This window comes from Primulina tabacum, chromosome 4 (assembly GCF_025594145.1).
Source record: "Primulina tabacum isolate GXHZ01 chromosome 4, ASM2559414v2, whole genome shotgun sequence".
Classification (NCBI taxonomy): Eukaryota; Viridiplantae; Streptophyta; class Magnoliopsida; order Lamiales; family Gesneriaceae; genus Primulina; species Primulina tabacum.
The window spans coordinates 1,404,558-1,429,651 of record NC_134553.1 but is presented as its reverse complement, the minus strand read 5'-3'; the positions used below and the strand labels follow the sequence as shown (position 1 = coordinate 1,429,651).

Below are 25,094 nucleotides of genomic sequence, written 5' to 3'. Positions count from 1 at the left end.
AAGAATGATCGAACCTACGTACCGACGACCCATGAAATCTAATTCTAAGATTATTGAATCAAACACACATATGGTGCCGTTCATAAATATACTTTAAATTCATCTGTCCATAAAATAAATAAATTCAGAGATTTTAATTGAACAAAAGCAGGTTCCAGCTTTGATTGCTCCAAGCTGGCACCAACTCAATCAGCTCCAGTTGTTCTTCACAAGCATTTTATTACTTCCATAATGCCTCCCCCCCAACCCGTCCCATCCCCCCCCGTTACACATATCGACCCCTATATATATGTGTGTGTGTTGTGTGTACACAGCACACACATTCATAAAAACTCATCCATAGCTTATATATCAGCTGTTCTTCAAGAAATTAATCAAATCCATCATATAACACACACACACACACACACACACACATAATCTGAGGTGAGAATGGCTTCATTTTCCGAAGGGTTGCCAGCATTTTTGTTGGTTTTCCTTGTGACACTGAGTAGTAGTTTTGCCGGCAATTTGAATCAAGAATTCGACTTAACGTGGGGAGGTAATCGGGGCAAGGTGTTCAATGGAGGGGAGCTTCTTTCTCTGTCGTTGGATAAAACCTCTGGTTCAGGATTCCAATCCAAGAAAGAGTATATGTTCGGGAGGATTGATATGCAGCTCAAACTTGTTGCGGGTGACTCCGCTGGAACAGTCACCACATATTATGTACGTTCCACTCAAATTTTTTGATACATACGTTAATTTCATACATAAATCCACCTCATGCATGATAATAATCCTGATTATTTATATAATTTGTTTTTTTTTTTAATGTGAATTTAAGAAAAGTAAATGTCTTTGCTGGAATGATTTATTTGAGCCTCCAACTTTTAGACGAAAAGGAAATTCGGTAGCATATATCAAAGAGTACCAAAAAAAACACATGCAACTTGTTTAATCATTCAAAAAGATGCGTCCAAAATAGGTCATTTTCGCATCTCTCAATTTTATTTGAATGCTATCTATTTTTCCATTCACGCACACAAAAATATTGCATTAGTTTTTCACTTCATAATAAAAGAGTCCACAAGACAAAAACTTTATAAAAATACAATATGCAAATATTATAAATGCAAATGAATTTAAGATTGTTACAAATACAAGATAAACCTGGGGAGAGACCAACCAACAAACAATTAAGTTAATTGTTGCAGCTGTCTTCTCAAGGGCCGAACCACGACGAAATCGACTTCGAGTTCCTGGGAAACGTGACCGGAGAACCTTACATTGTGCACACAAATGTGTACGCTCAAGGCAAAGGGAACAGAGAGCAACAATTCTACCTATGGTTTGATCCCACCAAAAATTTCCACACCTACTCTATCCAATGGAACCCCTATCAAATTGTGTAAGCACATTGATCAACCATAAGTATTCCGACCTTCAATTATTATTTGGGTGAGGGAGGTGGAAAGATAATTCTGTGATATATAGAAATAATATATTGATTATGGAAATGTTGGAGAATATTGCAGAAGACTGGGAGGTGAGCTTTTTAAGTTTCCTAGAAAGTAAAGTTTTTTTTATTGACATACCAAACTCTTGCACATTTTCAGATTCTTGGTGGACAACACTCCCATCAGGCAGTTCAAAAATGCTGAGTCCCTTGGTGTCTCATACCCTAAAAGCCAACCCATGAGGATCTACTCAAGCCTGTGGAACGCCGATGACTGGGCCACGAGAGGCGGGCTAGTAAAAACCGACTGGTCCAAGGCACCATTTACGGCCTACTACAGGAACTTCAACGTGCAAACTTGTTCTGGATCCTGCACATCAGGATTCTCGAACGGGGTATGGCAAAACCAAGAACTCGACGCATATGGTCGTAGGAGGCTGAGATGGGCTCAGAAGAATTTCATGATATACAATTATTGCACGGATTATAAACGATTCCCTCAAGGCTTTCCTCCAGAATGCAGGGTATAACAAAGGATGACGCTTCTTTTGTACAAGACAACGAAGTTTATTTCAAGATTCTATTAGTTTGTTTCCTTGTTTATGTGAATCTGGACTTGTTTTAGTATCTGGTTCTAATAAAATGAAATATCTGTTTGTTAGCTTTTGGTTTATCGATGAATGGTAATAGTTCCAGCAGCACGAAAGAAAAGATCAAGGCTGAACGTCAAAAAATAGCGTATCTATGTGTGTGCGTTTGCCAATGAAGAACCCCCCCGAGAAGTTTACAAGAGATGCAAATAAGAGGCTTACAAAACTGAGCAAGACGAATAATTGGCACGAGAAGAAGCCCCTATAATTGCTAGCTGTCAAGTTATTAAGATCCTCAATTGTTTGTACTCAATACTCAATATATGAGCTGAAGAGCACATATATTGCTACAACCTCCAACAAAGCTAGATAAGTATGTCGCTGCCAATCGACTATAGTACTCATTTGCTTTACGGATTGTACCATAGCTGGATACAGAATGAGTTTGAACAGGAGCAATAAAAATATGAACATAATTTCCCAAGAAGGCTAATAATTATTTATTGGTTTGTATAATTGGTACAAAAAAGTATTTCGAAACTATGTGAGTGTGATCACATCGTATTCCAACATAAACTTCTGGTTTTGACTCGGATCATTTATCTTACCAGCAATCACCAACAAGTGAAACTTTTTCTAACAAGAACGATAAAAAAATCTCTTAAACTTTCATGCATAAAGTTGCAGATCGAAGACTAAGCCATTCCCTTGATTTCATCATTCGATGCCAAAGATAGATAGAGCTTTCCTTATTCTTCAAAAAATTTACTTTTTATTTTGTCTTTTCCATGCGGACAAGACGATCTGAGGTTGGAAAAGATCGTTCTTGGATATAATTAGAGAACGTCACCTTAGGCTGGAGCAAGGCCTGCAGGTGGCACGATAAAATGAAGAAACTTTTCATGCAAATCTTAGAAACTAAATCCAGTGAATCTGGTTGGCTTAGATGAATGAATGCATAACAAACAACCTATATCCATCAAAAGTAAATCAAGATAAAATTTCAGAAGGAATGCCTGACTTTACCCGCGTTCTGCAATGAATTTTGAGATCACAGTTCAACTGGGAGAGGCACACTTTTGCTAGTTTCTCCGTTTAAAGTGACTCAGAACAAGCTTGTTCAACCTGAATCTGTATTGTGAAAAATAAAACACTTTGCGACTCACCAAACTTTCTCGAACCCCAAGCAAAGATTATTACAGAACAATGAAATGCAAAAGAAACATTAAAAAAGGGGAAGAATTAAACTAAGATTGAAACCATCACCTGGCTGAAGTGCAATGACACTCATATTAGTATATAGCAATCAATTCAATACGAACTTACCAGATTAAGAGGGACGATCTCAGAACCATTTTCATTGGTAATGGATTTTTTCAACAAATGGCGAAGTTTTGCTACCTCTTTCATCAACTCCAACGCGACTTCTTCAGCTTCGTGCATCTGATTCTTTGAAAACTCAAATGCTCCCTCAGCATGAAGATGGAAAGAAGCACAATTTAGACAATTACAAGGCCCTCTACAACCTCTTGGATTTTTCTTTAAAATTCCCTTGGGAGGACCAGCGATAGTAGAAAAAAAAGTATTGCAGACATCCACTTCCAAAGTGCCTTGGTTCAATTGAACATGTTCAATTGACTCTCTGTTATCATTGTACACTTCCAATCCCAGGTCCGAGCATTTGGTCTGTTTAGCAACCTGTTCAGATTCTTTGATTTGGAGAGTAGATCGCTCCTTCCTTTCAAGACCACTAGTACCGGTGTGGGAACATTCTGATTCTAACCTTCTGGGACTACTTTGAGATTGCGATATTCCTCCTGTTTGCAAATCAAGATTCACGCATGACCTATCTCCATTTTCAGAAACTTCTAAACTCGGCTTGACATTTGATAGATCAACGGGGAAAGGAGATGTAGTTGTCGGTGAGCTTGGATTGGCACCAGTATTCAAATATGAACCAGCCGGAGGAATAGATGCAGGCAGCAGAATTTCCACAAGACACTCAGTCTGTTGGCTCCCGTAAGAACTCCCAGTTCGCATTTTCTTTGCATTGTTTTGTTCAAGCGAAGTAGCAGCAGATAGAGGATGTGGTTTTTGTGAATATATAGCGATTGACCTGATCAATTCGATCAGGCCCTCGCCATCTATAGATTCGTCTGAAAATAGTCAAGCATGCAAGCAATTAACCACGCATGTAGCAATTAAGTATGTCCATTTACTGTATGAACTACATTTGTGAAGGAAATTACTTGAATTGTCTTTGGAAATTTCCATCAAAAAAGGAAGCAGTTCTCCGGTAGCTGAGGGATCGTGGATGTTTAAAGACCCTCCGTCGACTACTAGGATTAAGAACCTGAAAGAACATAAGAAATATTATTCCGGAAGTCTGCAAGGCATTTCCAAGTAATACTTCAGAGAGTATGTCGAAATAACATAAATGAAGTAATATTTATGCTTTCGAGACATTTATGGATTGGAGAAAGTTTACCAGACTGTTGATTGAATCAGAGAGCTGTTTCCCATCTGAACTTTGGTCGAGGAAAACATAGTTGTTCGTACGAATTTGGTTCTCTGTTAGAAAAGTGCTAGTTTCAACATATTCTTTATCGACGCCAATCTCAGTTTGAGTGAAGATATCACGATCAGGAGGTGTCATTTGAATTGACTTCTCTTCTAACGAAACATCCACTTGACTCATGCCATCCTGGGGGTTTCTCTGTTCCATTTTATGTAGCCCAATATTTCCGGCAGGGTCGTCCCTTTTATCTTTTCTATCACACAAATACTCGTTGTTGCAGGGGGAGTCCTGATTGAAAGCTCGGCATTGCTTTGTTCTTGGATAATTTGGTGTATTCAGGATGACACTTCTGACTCTCAATACAACCATTATGATGATTTCGGATATATGAATTCGAATTAGACTTCACACTACAGGACTCCCTTGACGTACATGGATTTACTGCATCCACTATTTCAATTTTCGAAACAACTACTATCGAACAATTAATCATATTGCAAGAATATTAGTAAGAATGACATCATGGTACTCATAGCTCACTTTTAAATGCATTATTTAAATAAAGATTCATCAAAACTACCAATAAGAGCAATTAGATAGAATAACTTTAACTTTTTAATCATGAAAGAAAAAAAAATTGTGCATATGGGTTTCTTTTTTTGGCAAAGAAAATAACAAAAAGAAACAACAGAGCAAGAAACTTGCGAAAATCATCATTCACTATGTCCCTTAGATATGGCAGCAACCTTCTATAACGGAAAGATCCTGGAGTCCTAAACACCTTCCTTTTAGAACATAAAGTAAGGGCCTCAAAAGAAGGAAAAATTTCGAAGTTAGCTATCTGCAGGAAATAAAACCCATGCATTCTTTTTGGCTCTCTATAGAAATTCAAACAACAGCAAAATACAAAATTTTGATCAGAACTGTTGTGAAAAAGTAAAAATCTCAAATTCTCAAAAATTACCAAACTACACACTTTATAATATTTTTTTCTCTACTCAATTGTGATTTTCTTCACAAATGAGAGATCTATTTATAGGAAATCTTTACAAATAATCCAAAAATAAAATACATCATTACCTACATCATCACACACTAATTTTCAATATTTACAACTCTTATTTTCAACATTCAAATATTCAACATTCAAATATTCAATACACACATTTTAAATATTATTTTCCAACACTCCCCCTTGTGATGATGATCATGATACGATGATGTCTTTATTACGTGTTTTTGTACTGCATCGTTAAAAACCTTACTTGGAAAAAACTCATTGGGATAAAAACCATAGTAAGAGAAAAAGAGTGCAGTCACGTAAACTCCCCCTGATGTTGACATGAACAATTCTTCACAAATTTCGTAGATTGCGCATCCCAATATTATATATGTGCTTTCTGAATATTGACGTAGGAAGTGCCTTTGTGAAGAGATCTGACGAGTTTTCACTTGATTGAATGTGGCGAACATCAATACATTTATTCTTCTCAAGCTCCTTGGTGAATGCGAAGAACTTAGGAGAAATATGTTTAGTTCTGTCGCTTTTTATGTATCCTTCTTTCATTTGAGCAACACATGCAGCATTATCTTCATATAGTATCACAGGCTTCTCATCAGATGATAATCCGCATGAAATTTGGATATGTTGGGTCATTGATTTTAACCACACACATTCACGACTTGCTTCATGTAGTGCAATAATCTCGGCATGATTTGATGAAGTTGTTACGAGCGTTTGTTTCTGAGAACGCCAAGATATTGCAGTGTCTCCACGAGTAAATACATATCCAGTTTGGGAACGTGCCTTGTGTGGATCAGATAAGTATCCAGCATCAGCATAACCAATTATACTTGGATTAGCATCTTTTGAATACAAAAGTCCCAAGTATGTCGTTCCTCGTAGATAACGGAATATATGTTTAATTCCGTTCCAGTGTCTCTTTGTTGGATATGTGCTAAATCTTGCCAACAGATTCACAGCAAAAGATATATCAGGTCTTGTACAATTTGTAAGGTACATAAGGGCACCGATGGCACTTAGATATGGTACTTCTGAACCAAGAATATCTTCATCATCTTCACATGGACGGAATGGATCTTTTTCTATGTTTAATGATCTAACAACCATTGTAGTACTTAAAGGGTTTGCTTTATCCATATTAAAACGTTTAAGGATCTTTTCTGTATAATTTGTCTGGTGAACAAACATTCCACATTCTTTTTGTTCAATTTGTAAACCAAGACAATACTTGGTTTTCCAAGATCCTTCATTTCAAATTCTTCCTTCAAGTATGACACAACTTCTTGAATTTCTTTATTCGTTCCAATGATGTTTAAATCATCAACATATACAGCAATAATTACGCATCCGGATGTTGTTTTCTTAATGAAAACACAATGGCATATTGAATTATTTACATATCCCTTTTTCATCAAGTGATCACTTAGTCGATTATACCACATTCGACCTGATTGCTTTAACCCATATAATGATCTTTGTAATTTCACAGAATAACATTCCCTGGGTTTTGAACTTTGTGCTTCAGGCATCTTAAATCCTTCAGGGATTTTCATATATATATTACTATCAAGTGATCCATATAAGTAAGCTGTAACAACATCCATAAGACGCATTTCTAAATTTTCAGATACCGCCAAGCTAATCAAATACCGAAACGTAATTGCATCCATCACAGGAGAATACGTTTCTTCATAATCAATTCCAGGCCTTTGAGAAAAACCTTGTGCAACAAGTCGAGCTTTATATCTTACTATTTCATTTTTCTCATTTCGCTTTCGAATAAAAACCTATTTGTATCCAACAGGTTTTACACCTTCAGGTGTAAGGACTATAGGTCCAAAAACATTACGTTTTTTTAGCGAATCTAATTCAACCTGGATGGCATCTTTCCATTTTATCCAATCCTGCCGATTTTTACATTCACCAAAAGATTTTGGTTCATGATCTTCGTTATCATTTATGATGTCGATTGCCACATTATAAGAAAATATATCATCAATTTCATCTATATCTTTTCGGTTCCATATTTTTCCAGTATTAGATTTCTTGATTCTCGTCAGTTTGTGGTTCTGACAGAACATTTTCATCATCATGTGTTTCTTCAGGAACACCATTCTCTATTTTGTGATCATCATGTGTTTCTTCAGAAACATCATTCTTTATTTTGTGATCATCGTGTTTCTCTATGAATTTTCTTTTTCGAGGATTTTTATCATTGGAACCGACTGGCCTTCCACGCTTCAGGCGTTTAATGACATCATGAGTATCTTCCATTTGTTTCTTTGGAATTTCAATTCGAGCAGGGGCATTTGCAGCATGTATATATGATTTAGTTACCCCTTTTGTGTCTGAATATGCATCTGGTATTTGATTTGCTATTCTTTGCAAGTGTACAATTTGTTGTACATCTTTTTCACATTGTTTTGTTCTTGGATCCAGATGTAACAATGATGATACATACCATGTAATTTCCTTTTCGGTATGTTTCTGTTCTCCCCCTAACATTGGGAAGATTTCCTCATTAAAATGACAATCAGCAAAACGTGCTGTGAACACGTCGCCTGTCTGAGGTTCAAGATATCGAATGATTGATGGACTATCATAACCGATATAAATTCCAACCTTTCTTTGAGGTCCCATTTTCTTTCGTTGCGGTGGTGCAATAGGCACATACACCATACATCCAAAAATTCTCAGATGAGAAATGTCTGGTTCTTTACCAAATGCAAGCTGCAATGGGGGGTATTTATGATATGCACTTGGTCTGATGCGAATTAATGAAGCAGCGTGTAAAATTGCATGTCCCCATATAGAAATAGGGAGCTTTGTTTTCATAATCATTGGTCTAGCAATCATTTGCAGACGTTTAATCAATGATTCAGCCAATCCATTCTGTGTATGTACATGAGCAACATGATGCTCAACAATGATTCCCATAGACATACAATAATCATTGAAAGTTTGGGAAGTAAATTCACCAGCATTATCAAGTCTAATTTTCTTGATTGTATAATCGGGAAATTGATTCCTCAATTTTATTATTTGAGCAAGTAATCTTGCAAATGCAACATTTCGAGTTGATAATAAACATACATGTGACCATCTGCTGGAGGCATCAATCAATACCATAAAGTATCTGAATGGTCCACATGGTGGATGGATTGGTCCACAAATATCACCCTGAATACGTTCAAGAAACATTGGTGATTCAGTTTGGATTTTGACTGGTGATGGTCTTATAATAAGTTTTCCAAGAGAACATGTTTTACATTGAAACTTATTATTCTGAAAGATCTTCTGGTCTTTCAGTTGATGACCATGTGTATTTTCTATAATTCTTCGCATCATTGTTGAACCAGGATGTCCCAATCGATCATGCCAATTGGTTAATATCGAAGAATTATCAACTACCATGTTTGATTCAATGAGACTTATATGTGTATAATGCAATTCAGTAGGGAGCATTGGTAGTTTTTCAATCACATATTTCTTTCCTGATTTATATGTGATAAGACACATATATTTCTCATTCCCTTCATTCATTGTTTGAGTATCATACCCATGGAAATATATATCATTAAAACTCAACAAATTTCTTTTCGATTGTGGTGAATATAAAGCATCATTGATCAAAAATTTTGTATCATTAGGTAACAAAAATTGTGCTTTACCACATCCTTTAATCAAGTCTACAGGACCTGATATTGTATTCACCATTGTTTTTGTTGGGTTTAGTTCCAAGAAATATCTTTTATCTCGAAGGATAGTGTGCGTTGTACCACTATCGGGTATGCAAACTTCAGCTTTGCTCATAGCATTTTCCATATTTGAACTTCAAAAAAATATGCAATGAAATAAATTACTTGCAATATATATTTAAATATAACACAAATCATAATTATACAATAAAACATTATTCTATGAATACATGAAAAATAAATTATTGTACATTTATATTCTACCATTATATTGTTCATTTTCAGAGAAATCGTTGAGAAAATCTGCAGCATCAATATTGTTCATTTCTATCCCACCAACATATTGATCATTTCCACAGAAATCATTCATAAAATCACCAGCATCAAAATGAGTTGAATCACTCAAACGATCACTGCGTTCAGTGAAGTTGGTCTCCTTTTCTTTCCCCTTTAATGATTCTTTATAAAGTTTACAAAGGTGCTCAGGGGCTCGACAAACTTTGGACCAATGTCCTGGAGTACCACATCTGTAACAAGAACTTTCATATCTTTTTGAGTGCTTCTCATTAACACTTGTATTCTCATGATACCTTTTCTGTGGATGGTTTGTGACGTTCTTTTGAGATGAGTTATAAAAATAACTATCTCGATTATTTTCAAAACCACGGCCTTGACCACGACCACGGTTAATTCCACGTCCACGTCCACGTCCACGACCTCGACCTCGACCAAAACCTTGTCTTTGAATTTGATTTTGGTTTCCAGGTTTAAATTCATTTTTACTTACAGCATTTACTTCTGGAAATGTTGTTGATCCAGTGGGTCGGGACTGATGATTTCTCATTAATAGCTCGTTGTTTTTTTCCGCCACAAGAAGACAGGCGATGAGTTCAGAATATCTCGCGAATCCACGTACTCTATATTGTTGCTGTAGAGTAATATTTGATGCATGAAACGTGGAAAATGTTTTTTCAAGCATCTCAGATTCTGTGACCTCATGTCCACAAAATTTTAATTGCGAGATTATTCTATACATCGCCGAATTGTAATCACTGACTTTTTTAAAGTCTTGGAATCTCAATGTATTCCATTCATCCCGGGCGGTCGGAAGTATAACTTCTCTTATATGTTCGAATCTTTCTTTTAATCCCTTCCACAAAGCCATGTGATTTTTTTCAGTCAGATATTCACATTTCAATCCATCGTCGAGATGTCGACGCAAAAATATCATGGCTCTTGCCTTTTCTTGTGACGTGCATATGCCATTTTCTTTAATGGTCTCGCTTAGACCCAATGACTCAAGATGCATTTCTATATCTAGAGTCCATGGCATATAATTCTTTCCCGTGATGTCGAGCGCAACAAATTCGAGCTTTGTTAAATTTGACATGGTGGTACTAAAAAAAATTACGATGCATTTTATTAGTTAATAATTATTGCAATACAAAGTAACGGATAAACAACAAGTACAAGTATTTGTAAAAATAAAGAAAACGCACGAGGAGGATATTCTCCGATAAATACAAGACTCGTGAGTATGACAACCAAAATAATTAAAAATATCCTTGAGAAAGCCATCTTCTTTTTTCTTCGAAAAATTTGATGATGAATAATTTTTAGAGAAGAATAGAAAGTTGGAGTGATGGAATGTGTTTGTGAGATCATATTTATAGGGCAAAAAATAGCCGTTTTGTTACCGTTTATGACCGTTGGTGTACAAAAAATAAATGTATGTATTTGTATAATTTTATGGTAATAATATGGTGAATATAATATTAATCATGTTTAAATAATTATGTATATCATATCACATTATTATAATGAGGTGTCGTAAGTTATTTTGTTTAAAAATCTTATAGGCTTTTATACTTGTCGTATCCCTTACCGGGAGTGTGGGATGTCGTCTTAACATCCTCCCAGGATTTATAACAAGTTTTTGAAAAATTTATTTTTATTATTTCTAATAATAACATTATATTATATATTAAATATATACACAATAAATAAATAACAGTACAATAAATATTATTACTTTTGTTACCTTTTTCTTCTGTTTGGAGCTTGGAAAAATATGAAGGACTTTTAGAGCTTCGTGCTGATAACGTAAGTAAAAATTTATGGTAAAAAGTAAAAATCTCAAACTCTCAAAATTTACCAAACTACACACTTTATAATATTTTTCTCTCTACTCAATTGTGATTTTCTTCACAAATGAGAGATCTATTTATAGGAAATCTTTACAAATAATCCAAAAATAAAATACATCATTACCTACATCATCACACACTAATTTTCAATATTTACAACTCTTATTTTCAACATTCAAATATTCAACATTCAAATATTCAATACACACATTTTAAATATTATTTTCCGACGAGAACAAATATCTTAAACATCGAATAAAAAAATAGTAGTTCTCATATTAATCGAGAAACGTCAAAATTGTTGGAATACAATTACACGAAGATATATTGAAAATTGCGGCAACCATCCATAGTAACAAGGGTAAGCAACATATTATCAATAAAAATATATCATCACCATTTTGCTTCTGAGAACAGATCCATTTTCAGAAATCGCCTCATTCTTCTTCGTAGGAATCTCATTATCGGTATTAGCTGGTTTGACCTCCGATGTCATAACCTCGTCACAGCCTAAAGTCTCATCCACCTTCATATAACCCGAACCCATATCCTATAATCGACCATGAACGGATTCCGAATCTAAACCTTTCAACAAATATTTTCCCTCTTCCAACTTATCCTCGTTTTCTCTTGAAGGATTGAATTTACATCAGGAGTGAAAACTCTCCGTGCCCGGAGATCTTTAATCGATTATCCTCCCCAAGCATTGCCACAATTTAGGACCGAAAAATCCGTCACTGATGATAGTTCTTCGGTAATCACTTCAGGGCGGGAGCTTCCAGATCCACTGCAGTAGATGCACATCTGGGCCTCGCTTCGGGTCAAAGTGCCGTCAAATTGATCCGCTAGCGATGCTGGGATTTTCTTTCTTTTCCGGAAAATGGTGTCCGGTGATGACAATTCTTCCATGGGTGGCTTAGTTTCTCAATGAATTCTTTTGACCTCAACTGGTGTTGAGCTGCAAGGGGGGCTCGAAGGCTGAGTAGAGTCAGGGGTGCCTTTAGCGCGAATCAGAGAGAGTTATTTTCGGAGGGAAGCGTGCTCGCAAAATAATCCAATGGGCCCAATGGGTTGGGCTTATAGTTCGGTATTAACTATTATCACCATGTGGCCCATTAACTTTTTAACTTTTTTACTTCGGTCCAATTTTCGACGTCATGTCAGAGAATTCGACAATTTCCACACGTTGTCATATTACAGAAGCCAAAAAATTTTAAAGTTAGTGTACGATAGTAAATTTTGAAAATTTAGTAAACCAAAACTCAAAAGAGACAAATTTAATGAAACAAAAAAATTCTCTTACCTTAAAAACATTTCATTTTTTTCGTTTTTATTTATACACGTAATAAAAAATAATCAGTAATGTTTACTAATATGAATAAACCCAAAACACTCGATAAATGAGTGCCAAAACCAATTTCCGAAGAATGACAAGCAAAATAAGTATTGATCAAATCTAACACCCCATTTCTTGAAGAAACGCTTTCAAGTTCTTGTTGGAAGATCCTTCTTCCTCCATGGCTTCTCTTGCCAAACTCTTCCATTTTCTCGCATTTTCTCGCAATTCTCTCCCATTTTCACCATCACCCATCACTTTCTCGATGCAAGACCTGATCTCATCACTCTCAACCACGCCATTTTCATTCACTTTCACTCTAACCCCGACCTTCCACGCATCTACGATCAGCTTTGCGTTCGTCCCTTGATCCGACCATTGCGGAAAGGCTACCATCGGCACGCCACATGACAAGCTCTCTAAAGTTGAATTCCATCCGCAGTGCGTTATGAAGCACCCTAACGACTTGTGGGTAAGAACCTCCAGCTGAGAACACCATGGCACTATCTTCCCAAGATTTTCGAGTTCCTCCATGCAACTCAGCTTCTCATCTTCTTCATTTTCATCTTGATTAGCTCGAATAACCCATAGAAATGGTTTTTTAGAATCTAATAAGCCTTCTGCAATCTCTTCCATCTGGGATTTCGGAAGATTCAACAAGCTACCAAATGAGACATAAACCACTGACGAATCCGGATTTGAGTTCAACCATTCAATGTAATCATCTGATTTCTGAAAAAGATCGCCCCCAAATGATTTGTCCGACAAGAGTACTTGACCATCCGTTAAGAAAGCAGGAGGGATCAGGGGTCCGATCCCAATAAACACGTAGTTTTCAATGGATTTCAATGCATCAGGCTCCAACACATCGAAATTGTTTACTAAAACCTTCGGTTTCGTTTCTAAATCAAGAGCCTCAATCTGCTCCTTGAAAGATGGAAGCACGAAGCCGTAGCTTTCAGCGCTCTCTGGAAGTATAAAAGATGGAAGATCACTTTTGGAGAAGTTGTATGGGAGTCCGGGGAACTGAATTTTCCATGAGGGATTATCGGAGTTCGCCTTTATTTCATCTTCAAACCCTTTAAAATAATAGTAGTACACGACCAGCACGGTGGCCGGTTGAATCCAGAGAAGCGCACACGGGACATGAACCTCACGCGCCACCTCCGCCGCCCATGGGAGCAGGACTGTGTACACCAAGCACGTGACGGGGCGGCCTTGCTCCGACGAGGCGACAATTATATCTTTCAAAGTTCTTGAGCTACTCTTTTTTAGTTCCGACATGTAGCGCTTGCCGTCATCGCTAGGCTTGAAGCCATCATCGTACCCGTCGGAGAATGTTGCGAAGGTGAGGCCTTTGGGGGCGTCTCCGGAAGAGGCTTTGGCCATGCGCCGCCGCACATTCACGGTGGTGGCGAAGGTGACATCAATCCCGATGTGGATAAGCCTTTGGGCAAACCGAAGCGAGGGGTTGATGTGTCCTTGTGCCGGGTATGAGATGAGGAGGACGTGGCGTGAATTCATTGGGTTTAAGTTTTGAAATATGTCAACGGAAATGTGATTCTCTGACTGGTTGGGATTTTGGAAATCGGAAATATTTGAGCTGTGAGTGTCTTTGATTTTTTGGGTGTGTCGACAACTATATATATAAACCACCCGTCATGGGAAGGTCACGAGTGATCAAGTTCTAATTGTCTTATATGTGTGTGTCGTGTACGCTAGAAATGTTTTAATACAAAATGTTAATCGATCCATGTACTCAATTTCGAATAAATTAGTTAAAAAGTTCTACGACTTCAATGTTTCCTTGCTTATGTACTTACTTGTTGAGAAAATCCTATAAACCACGTAATCCACGACGTTAGATCATTAAAAATTTGATTGAAATTTTAAGTGGAACCGTACCTGAAATCATAATCCTGAATTTTTTAGAATGTGTCTTTATTTTCCAGATCTACGATCTATTTCTTTGAAATATTCCTTTAGTTTTCTCTTCTAAATTATTTTCTTAATGGATAAAAGAATCGAGGACGTGATGCTGCTTGATTAGAGCATCAAGGCTCATAAATAGATAATGTCTATCATTATCTTCTGATATTTCTATTTTAATTCATTATAAAAACATAAATTACACTTATATATCTACACATTAAAAGCTCACAACATATTAGATACTTTAAAATCTAATAACTTGAAATCTTAATTGATTACTTTATCATAAATATTCACGTATAAACTCGTATAAATAAAATTAATTCAATAGTAGTGACTTAACAAGATGACGTTTGAGGTGACGATGGTAGCTAGAGAAATTGAATTTGATAAATTAAATGAGTGACGGTTTCAATGTTTTGTTTGATTTTGGCCAGTCTTCATTGATACAGCTGGGACGTTCTGATAAATGTTTATTTTTTTAGAGGTAACAAATCAGAATTTTACCCAAATTTGCTGCGGTCAAACAACTTTTCAAGCGATTTCTTGCTGACCAGGACTTTGACTATGTATAGTCTGGGTTTTATGTATAACCCAAAAACATAATTATATGTATTATAGAATTAAACAATATAATACTAAGTTAGTATTTTCTAAGATAATAGTCAAAAATAAAAAACTTGTGTGAAACGATCTCACGGATCGTATTTTGTGAGACTGATCTCTTATTTGGGTCATCCATGAAAAAATATTACTTTTTATACTAAGAGTATTACTTTTTCTTGTGAATATCGGTAGGGTTGACTCGTCTCGCAGATAAATATTCGTGAAACCGTTTCACAAAAGACCTATTCAAAATGATATATATGTGAAATTTGTCAACTCGATACACATATCTATATCTATATAAATATACAGATTGAATTGTGAAATTCCTTTATTATCCTCATTAAAAGTGTACTCTAATGACACTTTGTCTTCCTTTTATGTAATTAGTTAATTATTATTAATCCATTCACTAATTATTATTTATTACTCTTTCACTCAATTTCATGACATGACTACAAATAATATCAAAGTATATGTTCAACAACTAATGATTCGAATCAATATTTAATAATATTATTTATAAATTTAATTGATTTTGTGAAAATACCTTACAAATAATAGTAATAGTGTTATATATTCTCTTATTAAAATAATCAATATGTAATAATATTATTTATAAAATTAATTGGTTTTGTGAAAAATACCTTACAAATAATAGTAATAGTGTTATACATTCTTTTATTAAAATAAATAATACAAAAAATTTATATTTAACAAAATAGAAACATTCTTTTATTAAAATAAATAATACAAAAAATTTCAATATATAATAATATTATTTATAAAATTAATTGGTTTTGTGAAAATACCTTACAAATAATAGTAATAGTGTTATACATTATTTTATTAAAATAAATAATACAAAAAATTTATATTTAACAAAACAGAAACATTCTTTTATTAAAATAAATAATACAAAAAATTTATATTTAAGAAAACAGAAAATAAGAAATTATAAATTTATATGTCGAGGTTTAATCTATATCTATATCTATATTTATATACTAATAATCTATATATTTTTAAATTTAAAATTAATTACTTTAATATTTACATTGACACCAAATTCACAGGAAATCACTATCATAAATACATGTTTATTTATTTTTTTTCATCTACTCATTTATTAATAATCATTAATATATTTTTATTTTTAAATTTAAAATTAATTACTACATGTTTTTTTTTCCATATATTCTTTTAATAATAATCATTAATACATTTTTATTTTTAAATTTAAAATTAATTACTTTAATATTTACATTGACATCAAATTCACATAAAATCACTATCATAAATACATGTTTATTTTTTGTTTGTTTTTCATCTATTCATTTAATAATAATCATTAATATATTTTTATTTTTAAATTTAAAATTAATTACTTTAATATTTACATTGACATCAAATTCACATAAAATCACTATCATAAATACATATTTATTTTTTTATTTTTTTCATATGTTCATTTAATAATAATCATTAATATATTTTTATTTTTAAATTTAAAATTATTTACTTTAATATTTACATTGACATCAAATTCACAGAAAATCAATATCATAATGTTATAAATTTAAATAAATTGTTAATATTACGAACATTAAGGTAATAATGGGAAACGAATAGATATGAGTGTGATTAAATAAAATTAAATTATGAATAAAAATTAAGGTCATATAAAACATTTTTTTCCCATTTAGAAGGTAGATATATATAGATTACTTATGTATCAACAAAAATACGTGATTGAGAGAAAATGTTTATATGTAAGTGATTTCATTGCAAACATTTAAGTTATTTAATCAATTTTCAATATATGATGGTAAATACACATTACTAAATAATATATTATCTATTAATTAATCTATTAAATATATGACTTTCATTTGTGATCTTACTATTATATTATTATTATTTTTGTTTTACAATTTGTCATGTTAATGATGTTATTTAAGTCATTTTTTTATCTTAGTTTAATAAGATCATTAATAGTGTATTTAACTCAATCAAACTAATTATTATTTTAATTTACTTTTAAATTTAATTTTAATTACTTGAATTTATATATTGTCGTCAAATAATAATATGAAGACAAAGGGAGATAAGTCGGATTGAATAAAAATAAATTATTAATAAATATTAATGTCATACAAAATTTCTTTCTCCCATTTAGAATAAAAATATTTTCAGACTCTTTATGTGTCAATAAAGATATGTGATTGAGAGAAATGTTTGTCTGTAAGTGATTTCAAACACAGTTTTTAAGTTATTTAGTCAATTTTTTTATAAATACTGCTAAATAAATATTACTAAATAATATGCTACATTTGATCATTTTTTGTTCTTGCAATGAGAGAAGTTTTTTTACCCTAGCGTTAACATGTTTGATTGTTATATGTCATTTGTATTGATCATGTAATTGTGTTTGTATTGTTTATGTGATTTGTTTGTTTGCACAAAGAAATGAGAAACAAAATCAAATATCCAACAAAAATGGTTATTTTTCAATTTTTTATTGTTGATATATTTTGTTAATTTTTAAACACATAATGTATGTTTTCTGTTTGCTTAGATTACTTAGTTTGAAGTGACTTACAAAATATTAAAAAAACTGAATATTTCTTCGTTTTTACCTTATGTCTCAGAATATCAAGAGATAATATTTTTTATTTATTGAGGCAAATGTATTTCCAAACTTCTGTCTATAAATCAATATTTAATTTTTTTACGACATTATTATATTCTCTAATCAATTTTTTTTACTTAGATTGATAGAAGGCATTTTAATTTGAGTTTTTATTTTCTTGCTTATATTATTTTTGTAATATTATTTATTATGAAACTAATAGGTGAACTACAAAATTTGGTAGGTCTAAGAGTCCTCTGATTAACGACAAATATGGATAAATTATTAAAATATATAATATCCAGTAGATTTTTGGCATGCGGTTTTGTTTTAGTTCAATGATTATGCATGATTCTAAATTTTAATTATATCACAAGTTAACGCATGCTTTGTTGTTGCTATATATATTTTGTCAATAGTATAATATTTTTCTATGGTTTAAGAAAAATTGTGTGACTTTGAATTATATTTTTACGGCTGCTTTTCTAAATGGTTTTATTATGATTTCAAGGCACCATTTTTCATTTGTGTTTTTTTAAAGAAGTGGAATGAATATCTATAAAACTATGACATTAATAAAGTGTCTTCTCGTTATTTGCAAAAAATATTGTAAAATTTATACAAATTTTGAATAATATGAGTTAATATTTAATTTGAGAGTGATTTATGTTTTTTATTGCTCGTATATACTTCAATTTCTTTGTTATTGTACTAAATAAATTATTTTTAAACTTTGAGTTATCATTTTTTTTTATCGAGGTTGTTTGTGTTACGATTTTTTTATTCGTTTTGGTTAGTATTGTTGGCGGTAATTGATTTTTCTGATATTATATGATGTGTCTTGTTGTTTATATAAAAATAAGTATGAAAGTATACCAATCAAAGCCACGTATTTTGGGTCTTCTGTTCTACGAAGAGAATAATAAATGGTTTCTGTAAATTATATAATTTCTTGGTTTTTCATACATATAGTCTACGAAATGCGTCAAATTTTGAACAAAAAAGTTAAGACAAACATAGTGGATGAAAAAAAAAGACATGTTAAATAAAAAAAATAATGTTGGGTATTACTATGTTGGGTGCAATAATTGTCCATGCTTGGTAGAGCCGTCGAACCGTGGTGCTTGAGCTACTGTGCGGTTTAAAAGATTTGAGTTGCACCATTACTACTAGCTATAGCTTTGGTAAAGCGGCAAGCGCTCGGCCCTACAATTGGTATCAGAGTCAAGGTCACGGGTTCGATTCCCATTGATTGCAAGGAGTGCAATTATTGGGAGGGATATTGTCAGGTGCAATAATTGTCCCTGCTTGGTAGAGCGGCCGAACCGTCGTGCTTGAGCTGCTGTGCGCTTTAAAAGATTTGAATTGCACCATTACTACTATCTATAGATTTTGGTAAAGCGGCAAGCGCGGTCCTATATACTATGTCCTAATTTCTGTATGATATAATTCAAGCACATTTTTTTATAGATATTTGAAATTAAGTCCAACTAATTAACATGAAACATATACATATATATTAAATCATATTTAAAGCGAAATATTAAGATTCAAGAATGATTCAGATTTAAATTTAAACGAAGCACAATGAAGAAGAAATTGAAGAATTATATGTGTACGTTAAGTGTTATATATTGATTATGTTGTTACTTCATGGTTGTGCGACATATGGATGTCATATAAAATGTCAATATTTCTCAATAAAATAGTTTTCAAAAAGAAAAAATTCTTCATTCAGAAAAAGAAATACATAAAAAACACATTGTGCATAATTCTCATTCTATTTATAATGGTATGAGAACAATTCTAAAGCTTTGTTGACACAATATAATAGATCAATTTTGTGCATTTTATTGAGACATTAAGCCAGTTTCACTTTATTTCCTCCAATATTATCTCGATATATTTCGATGTGACTACGAGATTGTTTTTGTCTCTTTTTTTAGTCAAAGTGTCTAACCAGCTAATTCATAACATATATGATGGTAGCATAGAAAACTCCTCGTCAAATAAATTCACTTAGCAAACTATTGAAATTCAAATAAAATTCTACAATATTTCATCAAATTAATTTTGACTATCATAAAATGCTCATGAAATCTAAATGATTATATTATTAGATGTGATATTGAATAAGACAAATACTTTGACATATATTTGAATGATATCTCATATGCATATCTTAATTACATTATTCGTATCTCTTCTCAAGATTTTTAAAATACAATAATTAATTTTGTATATCGTTCCACAAGATATAAAATATTATAAAACAAAATATAAACTCGATAGAAGAAAATTTGTTTTGTTTCAATGAATAATACAATATTATGTTCTAAACGCAACAAATGAGATTGAAACTATATCATCCTTATGACATGATGCACGCAATCATTATTTCAAAACTTTCAAAAAATGACGATCAATATGACTTTCTTGAATTGCGTCAAATTAAATGAGGACACAGTTTTAAAATATAGCCATTTGAAGAGATTTCAAGTATTTTTCTCACAATGATTGAGAAATAGTTGTTAAAAATTTATTAACCTTATAGCTATATGTTTATAATATTGATACTAAATATATAAAAATGATATCATAAATATCACAATAATTGAAGAAGGTGCAACACCATTCATTGATTTTGTTGTTGAAGAATATATAAGTTATACATACTTTTAGTCACAGTGAAAACTTATCGCGAGTAAAAGCATTTTTTCTTAGGATTTATAGTTGATGATTGTCAAAAGCTGAAAAATCATTTAACAACAAAAAAGATAGTCGGAAAAATAAGATTATCAGATAAAAACAATGTAGAAAACCGAAAAAATGTCGTGATAAAGAAGCAAACTATGAGCATGTCAGATCCCGGATAAGGATTGTAAATAACATAATATATGTTAAAGACGATCAGATACTTGCTGAGCATACCAAAATAGTTATATGCATATTATAACAAACTACGACAAAGAGTTGTTGAGTTCTCAAAATCAACCAAGAAGCATATTGGAAAATGTTTCGAGTGGATAAGATAATTTCTCTTATTCATATACCGTCTATGGTCATGATTTTTTATTTTTTATGGCTTAGTTTGTTTCAGTTGATAAATATTATTAGCCATGTTTTAATTCATTTAAATATTATCAAAATTTCTTACATATATTTTCAACAGTTTAGGTTTTTACGTGCAACGCACGTGCATTTTTCTAGTACAATTAAAAATACAAAATTTAACATAAAAATATTATTTTTCGTTAATAATTGAAAATTTATGTCATGGAATTGTTCTTCATATGTGAATTTGTTACTACAGTCCACTGCACCTACTCAGAAAAATTAAATCGAAAAGTTGAGGCCATGTGCTTTTCTTTTTAGATACATGGCTTGATTCATGATGTAACGAATGACGTCCGGATTTTGTATTAATCCGTAAGATATTTTTCTTTTTGTTGGCTATCGAGGCGAGGCAGAAAGACTGTCGATTCAATAGTCGCAAACAGATGGTTTCGATGAAATCCATCCATTTACTGTTTTTTGGTTATATCTGATATAATCTTAGAATATGATAAATTAATATATTTTGTCGTCAAATTAATAATAAAGTTTTAGAATCCAATAAAAACCTTTATTTTGCTGAATATATATTATTTGAGAGAAGATAAAAAGGGTGGTCAGGTATTCAGGTTAGATATGCATGTTTTCAAGGGTTAATTAATAATTAATTTTATTTACAAATTGATCACACGGTGCCTGTTAAAACAATTTTTCATAATTTATTTATTTTGTTGATAAGGAACAAAGTTTATCGCTGCGAAAATTACGGGGATCGACCTATCCGGTCAGGTCGTGGGGGCTTGGGGCAACGCCTCCAAGAGATATTCAAAAACCACGCAATCTTTCCGACAATTCTTTTGGAAACAACACCTTGTTTCATGAAGAGTCGCGTCTGTTCTAAATCAAATTTGGTTTCTATATATATGACATCGTTAGTTCAAGAAAGGTATTCAGATTCTGATTTGATTTAGTCCCCACAAATACAGAATATCTACATTGTATCATGAGATAAATTTTTCTTATATCTATGTGACTACAATCGAGGAAGAAAACATTTCTTAAAAGAAAATGTTGTAAACATTCCTTGGAGTTCATTTATTTAGATTCGAAATATTCTCTCAACAAGTCCTTCATGTGGTTCTCGTTATTTTGCTTCGCAAATAAGTGCAACTTTAGGACCAAATCGAAAGATCGTTCATTTGATATTGGATTCGTATGTAGTAAGATTGTTTTTAAATCGATGAATTTAATACGTGTAATAATTAGATAGATGAATTTCAAATGAAATTTATCTTGGATAATATACTTGAAATTCATCGCAATTGTTACCGTAACTGCTTAATTTGGATTTGAAATCCGTTTGGTTGTACTGTGATGGCAGGATTTGAAGATACGAATTTCAAATTCATTTAATTTGGTTGATGAATTTATGTATGTGGATTTTAAATCCATCCCTCGATAATCTATATAACGAAGACGATTAATATAGCTGATATTAATTTTTTTTCTGCGCGTTTGTTGCGTGCGAAGAGTGTGCACCTCACAAAATGTCCGGCCTAATACATGTCGATAAAATGCGGGCACATGAAGTGACATTACAAATTGACATCTACTGACTTATCTCCATGCAATTAACTTCCCCAACTAATTTCTCAGTCCAAAACCGACAGCTTTTACTAATTACAGTATAAATAATTAAGAGATTTGAAGCTAAATTTTAGGTTTTAGATGGATATGATTGGACGAAATAGACCTTTGTGTAATACATTTTCAGTCCCTAATACGTAAATTGTGTTAATATTTTTTGAAAATTTACGTTGAGTTGATATTTTTTGTAATATATTTGAACATTTTAGTCACTATGTTGTTTTTTTTCATGCAAACCACTGTCTTTATAAAAAAATTATGTCAAATACTCATCGAGGTTTTTTCGTGTATTTCATTATTTTTTTGTGTTCAATATGAATTAATTGGTACAGTTAATTCAAAACACTGTGGAAAAATTTGATTTGTATTAGAAAAAAGATTTTGTTGAAATTAATCGGCTAACATATTGAACAAATAAAATGCTCATGAATTAATACCGTTACAACTTGGGGGTAATAGTTTAACATCTAAAAATGCTCATCTTCTAATAAAAATCAAAGTTTACCACAATTATATCGATTTAATTTTTCGTCAATTAATCATATATTGAACGCGAAAAAGAATGAAAACACGAAAAAGCGTTGATATGTATTTGACGTAATTTTTTCATAGAGACAACGATCTGCATGCTAAAAAAAATAACATAGAGACTATAAATAATACTGGACAATATTGTTTTAAAAAATTAACTCTACCACATATATTCGAATACACTCAAATTCAATTCCTCAAAAAGAGTTATTTTTCAAAAATACAAGTTCTTGTTTTGGAGGTTTGGTTAGTATTAGGGGGTTGGAGGTGTACATAATACGTTAGCAGTGATTTTTGGTGTTGGAGAAAAATGTGAAATAGTGATCATAGGAAATGATGCCATTTTTACTTATGTTGTGATAAATTTAAGGCAATGATATTTTCATGCAATAATATGGAGTAATATATTCTATTATATTAAGATTGAGCACATGATAGTAACTATCTAGGAGGGCACCAATTTTTTCTTCCTAATTTTACCCTTATATGATACTAATATTACACTTTTGTTATTTTGTTTTTTTTTTTTGTTTTTTAATTTCAACACACACTTTTATTTTTATTTTTTTATTTTAACAATTCAAATATCAATTTAGTTACTCCATAAATTTTCAAGTTACACTTTAGTCCATCGATAATGATAAAAAAAATTTATACACACGCATCGCGTGTGCATAATAATTAGTATATAATTAAGAATTTAAACGAATAGACTTGAAAGTTGAATGGACATGGAAGTTGGAACTAACTATGAGAAAAATTGATTTTCTTCTTTATTATATATTGACTTTTCCAAAAAGATCAATATATTTATCATACATATAAATATACCACTTCAATTGTGAATTTCTTTATATGTCATTGTTCATTTAAGTTGGTCAATTAAATTATTAAGTTATTTTAAGGGTTTTTTTGTAATTCATTGTCCATCTTAAATGAGTTTGGACATTAATACACATTCCTCTTTATTTCTTAAATTTTATGCCAAAAAAATTATTTTTTTTGCATTTTCTTGTTCATTTAAGTTAGCAAATTAAATTAATATGTCTTTTTAAGGGTTTTTTGTGATTCATTGTCCATCTTAGATATATTTGGACATTAATTCACATTCTTCTTTATTTTCTAAATTTTATGTAAAAAAAATTATTTATTTACATTTATATATGTTTTTTTACTAAGCATATTTATTTGAGTTGTATTATGTTACAATTTTATTTCTCTCAAATTATTAATCACCAAAATTAATTTATAAATGATTGATTCTGATATAAAATTAATTATCTATATTATGTATTCTAAAAAAACATAGAAATTAAATAAATCCGCAATGTGTTAAAAGTTAGTAAAAGAAAAAGTGATATTTACCTTAATAACAAGTTTAATGATTTTATTTTAACATTATTATGATAATTTAGTAAATTAAGAGAATTTTATTTAACGTTTGTCTATGTGTACTCTATTTAAGTAAATTTTAGTTTTGATTTTTGTAAAATTCACTATTCTGTTAATTTTATTTTTATTGTTTTTTTTTCATTTTGAATGATATTTGAATAAAAAATATTTTTGCTGATTTATCATTTAACAGAGCTGTATTATGTCGCGGATTGAAAAGTGTCATATAAATAAGTGAATATATGTGATTTATTGTCATGATGTATTTTTATGTGTTGTGTTTTGATATATTTAGATTGATAAATTCTTATAAACATGATGTTATTCAAACGACTTTAAACATTATCTAATTGTCGTGATTATATTTTTCATTAGTAGTCACCTACGTGCATCGCACGTGTACGTTCCAAGTATACACACACACACACACAATACAAGCACAAGCTCTATCTTAAGGGAGTGTTTGGTACGGGTGATTAGGTAGGGTTTTTTTTTTAACCCACCTAATCACATGTTTGGTAGGGGGTGATTATTTAACCAAGTCTATTCCTC

At 31.9% G+C, this 25,094-nt stretch overlaps 3 protein-coding genes across 3 annotated transcripts; 1 reads left to right on the top strand and 2 right to left on the bottom strand.

The window, feature by feature from the left end:
* Positions 1 to 315: 315 nt before the first annotated feature.
* Positions 316 to 2,096, top strand: LOC142542231 (xyloglucan endotransglucosylase protein 1-like). Its single transcript, XM_075648743.1, has 3 exons — positions 316 to 705; positions 1,194 to 1,387; positions 1,596 to 2,096. The coding sequence occupies exons 1-3, from the start codon at positions 433 to 435 to the stop codon at positions 1,963 to 1,965; spliced, it is 837 nt and encodes a 278-aa protein (XP_075504858.1). The 5' UTR covers positions 316 to 432; the 3' UTR covers positions 1,966 to 2,096.
* A 437-nt stretch (positions 2,097 to 2,533) lies between these two features.
* On the bottom strand, positions 2,534 to 12,443 carry LOC142542230 (uncharacterized). Its single transcript, XM_075648742.1, has 5 exons — positions 11,810 to 12,443; positions 4,514 to 5,351; positions 4,275 to 4,378; positions 3,352 to 4,181; positions 2,534 to 3,156 (listed from the first exon to the last, which is right to left on the bottom strand). Exons 2-5 carry the CDS (start codon positions 4,570 to 4,572, stop codon positions 3,121 to 3,123), a joined length of 1,029 nt encoding a protein of 342 aa, XP_075504857.1. The 5' UTR covers positions 4,573 to 5,351; positions 11,810 to 12,443; the 3' UTR covers positions 2,534 to 3,120.
* Positions 12,444 to 12,688: 245 nt separating this feature from the next.
* On the bottom strand, positions 12,689 to 14,448 carry LOC142542229 (crocetin glucosyltransferase, chloroplastic-like). Its single transcript, XM_075648741.1, has one exon. It carries the CDS (start codon positions 14,270 to 14,272, stop codon positions 12,869 to 12,871), a length of 1,404 nt encoding a protein of 467 aa, XP_075504856.1. The 5' UTR covers positions 14,273 to 14,448; the 3' UTR covers positions 12,689 to 12,868.
* Positions 14,449 to 25,094: the final 10,646 nt, after the last annotated feature.

Excerpts from the sequence above, each read along its gene's own strand:
- LOC142542231 (XM_075648743.1), top strand. The coding sequence starts at position 433 with ATGGCTTCATTTTCCGAAGGGTTGCCAGCATTTTTGTTGGTTTTCCTT. Across the intron at positions 706-1,193 it reads GAACAGTCACCACATATTAT|CTGTCTTCTCAAGGGCCGAA; the intron begins GTACGTTCCACT and ends TAATTGTTGCAG. Across the intron at positions 1,388-1,595 it reads TGGAACCCCTATCAAATTGT|ATTCTTGGTGGACAACACTC; the intron begins GTAAGCACATTG and ends GCACATTTTCAG.
- LOC142542230 (XM_075648742.1), bottom strand. The coding sequence starts at position 4,572 with ATGTTTTCCTCGACCAAAGTTCAGATGGGAAACAGCTCTCTGATTCAA. Across the intron at positions 4,379-4,513 it reads CTGATTCAATCAACAGTCTG|GTTCTTAATCCTAGTAGTCG; the intron begins GTAAACTTTCTC and ends ATGTTCTTTCAG. Across the intron at positions 4,182-4,274 it reads AATTTCCAAAGACAATTCAA|ACGAATCTATAGATGGCGAG; the intron begins GTAATTTCCTTC and ends GACTATTTTCAG.
- LOC142542229 (XM_075648741.1), bottom strand. The coding sequence starts at position 14,272 with ATGAATTCACGCCACGTCCTCCTCATCTCATACCCGGCACAAGGACAC.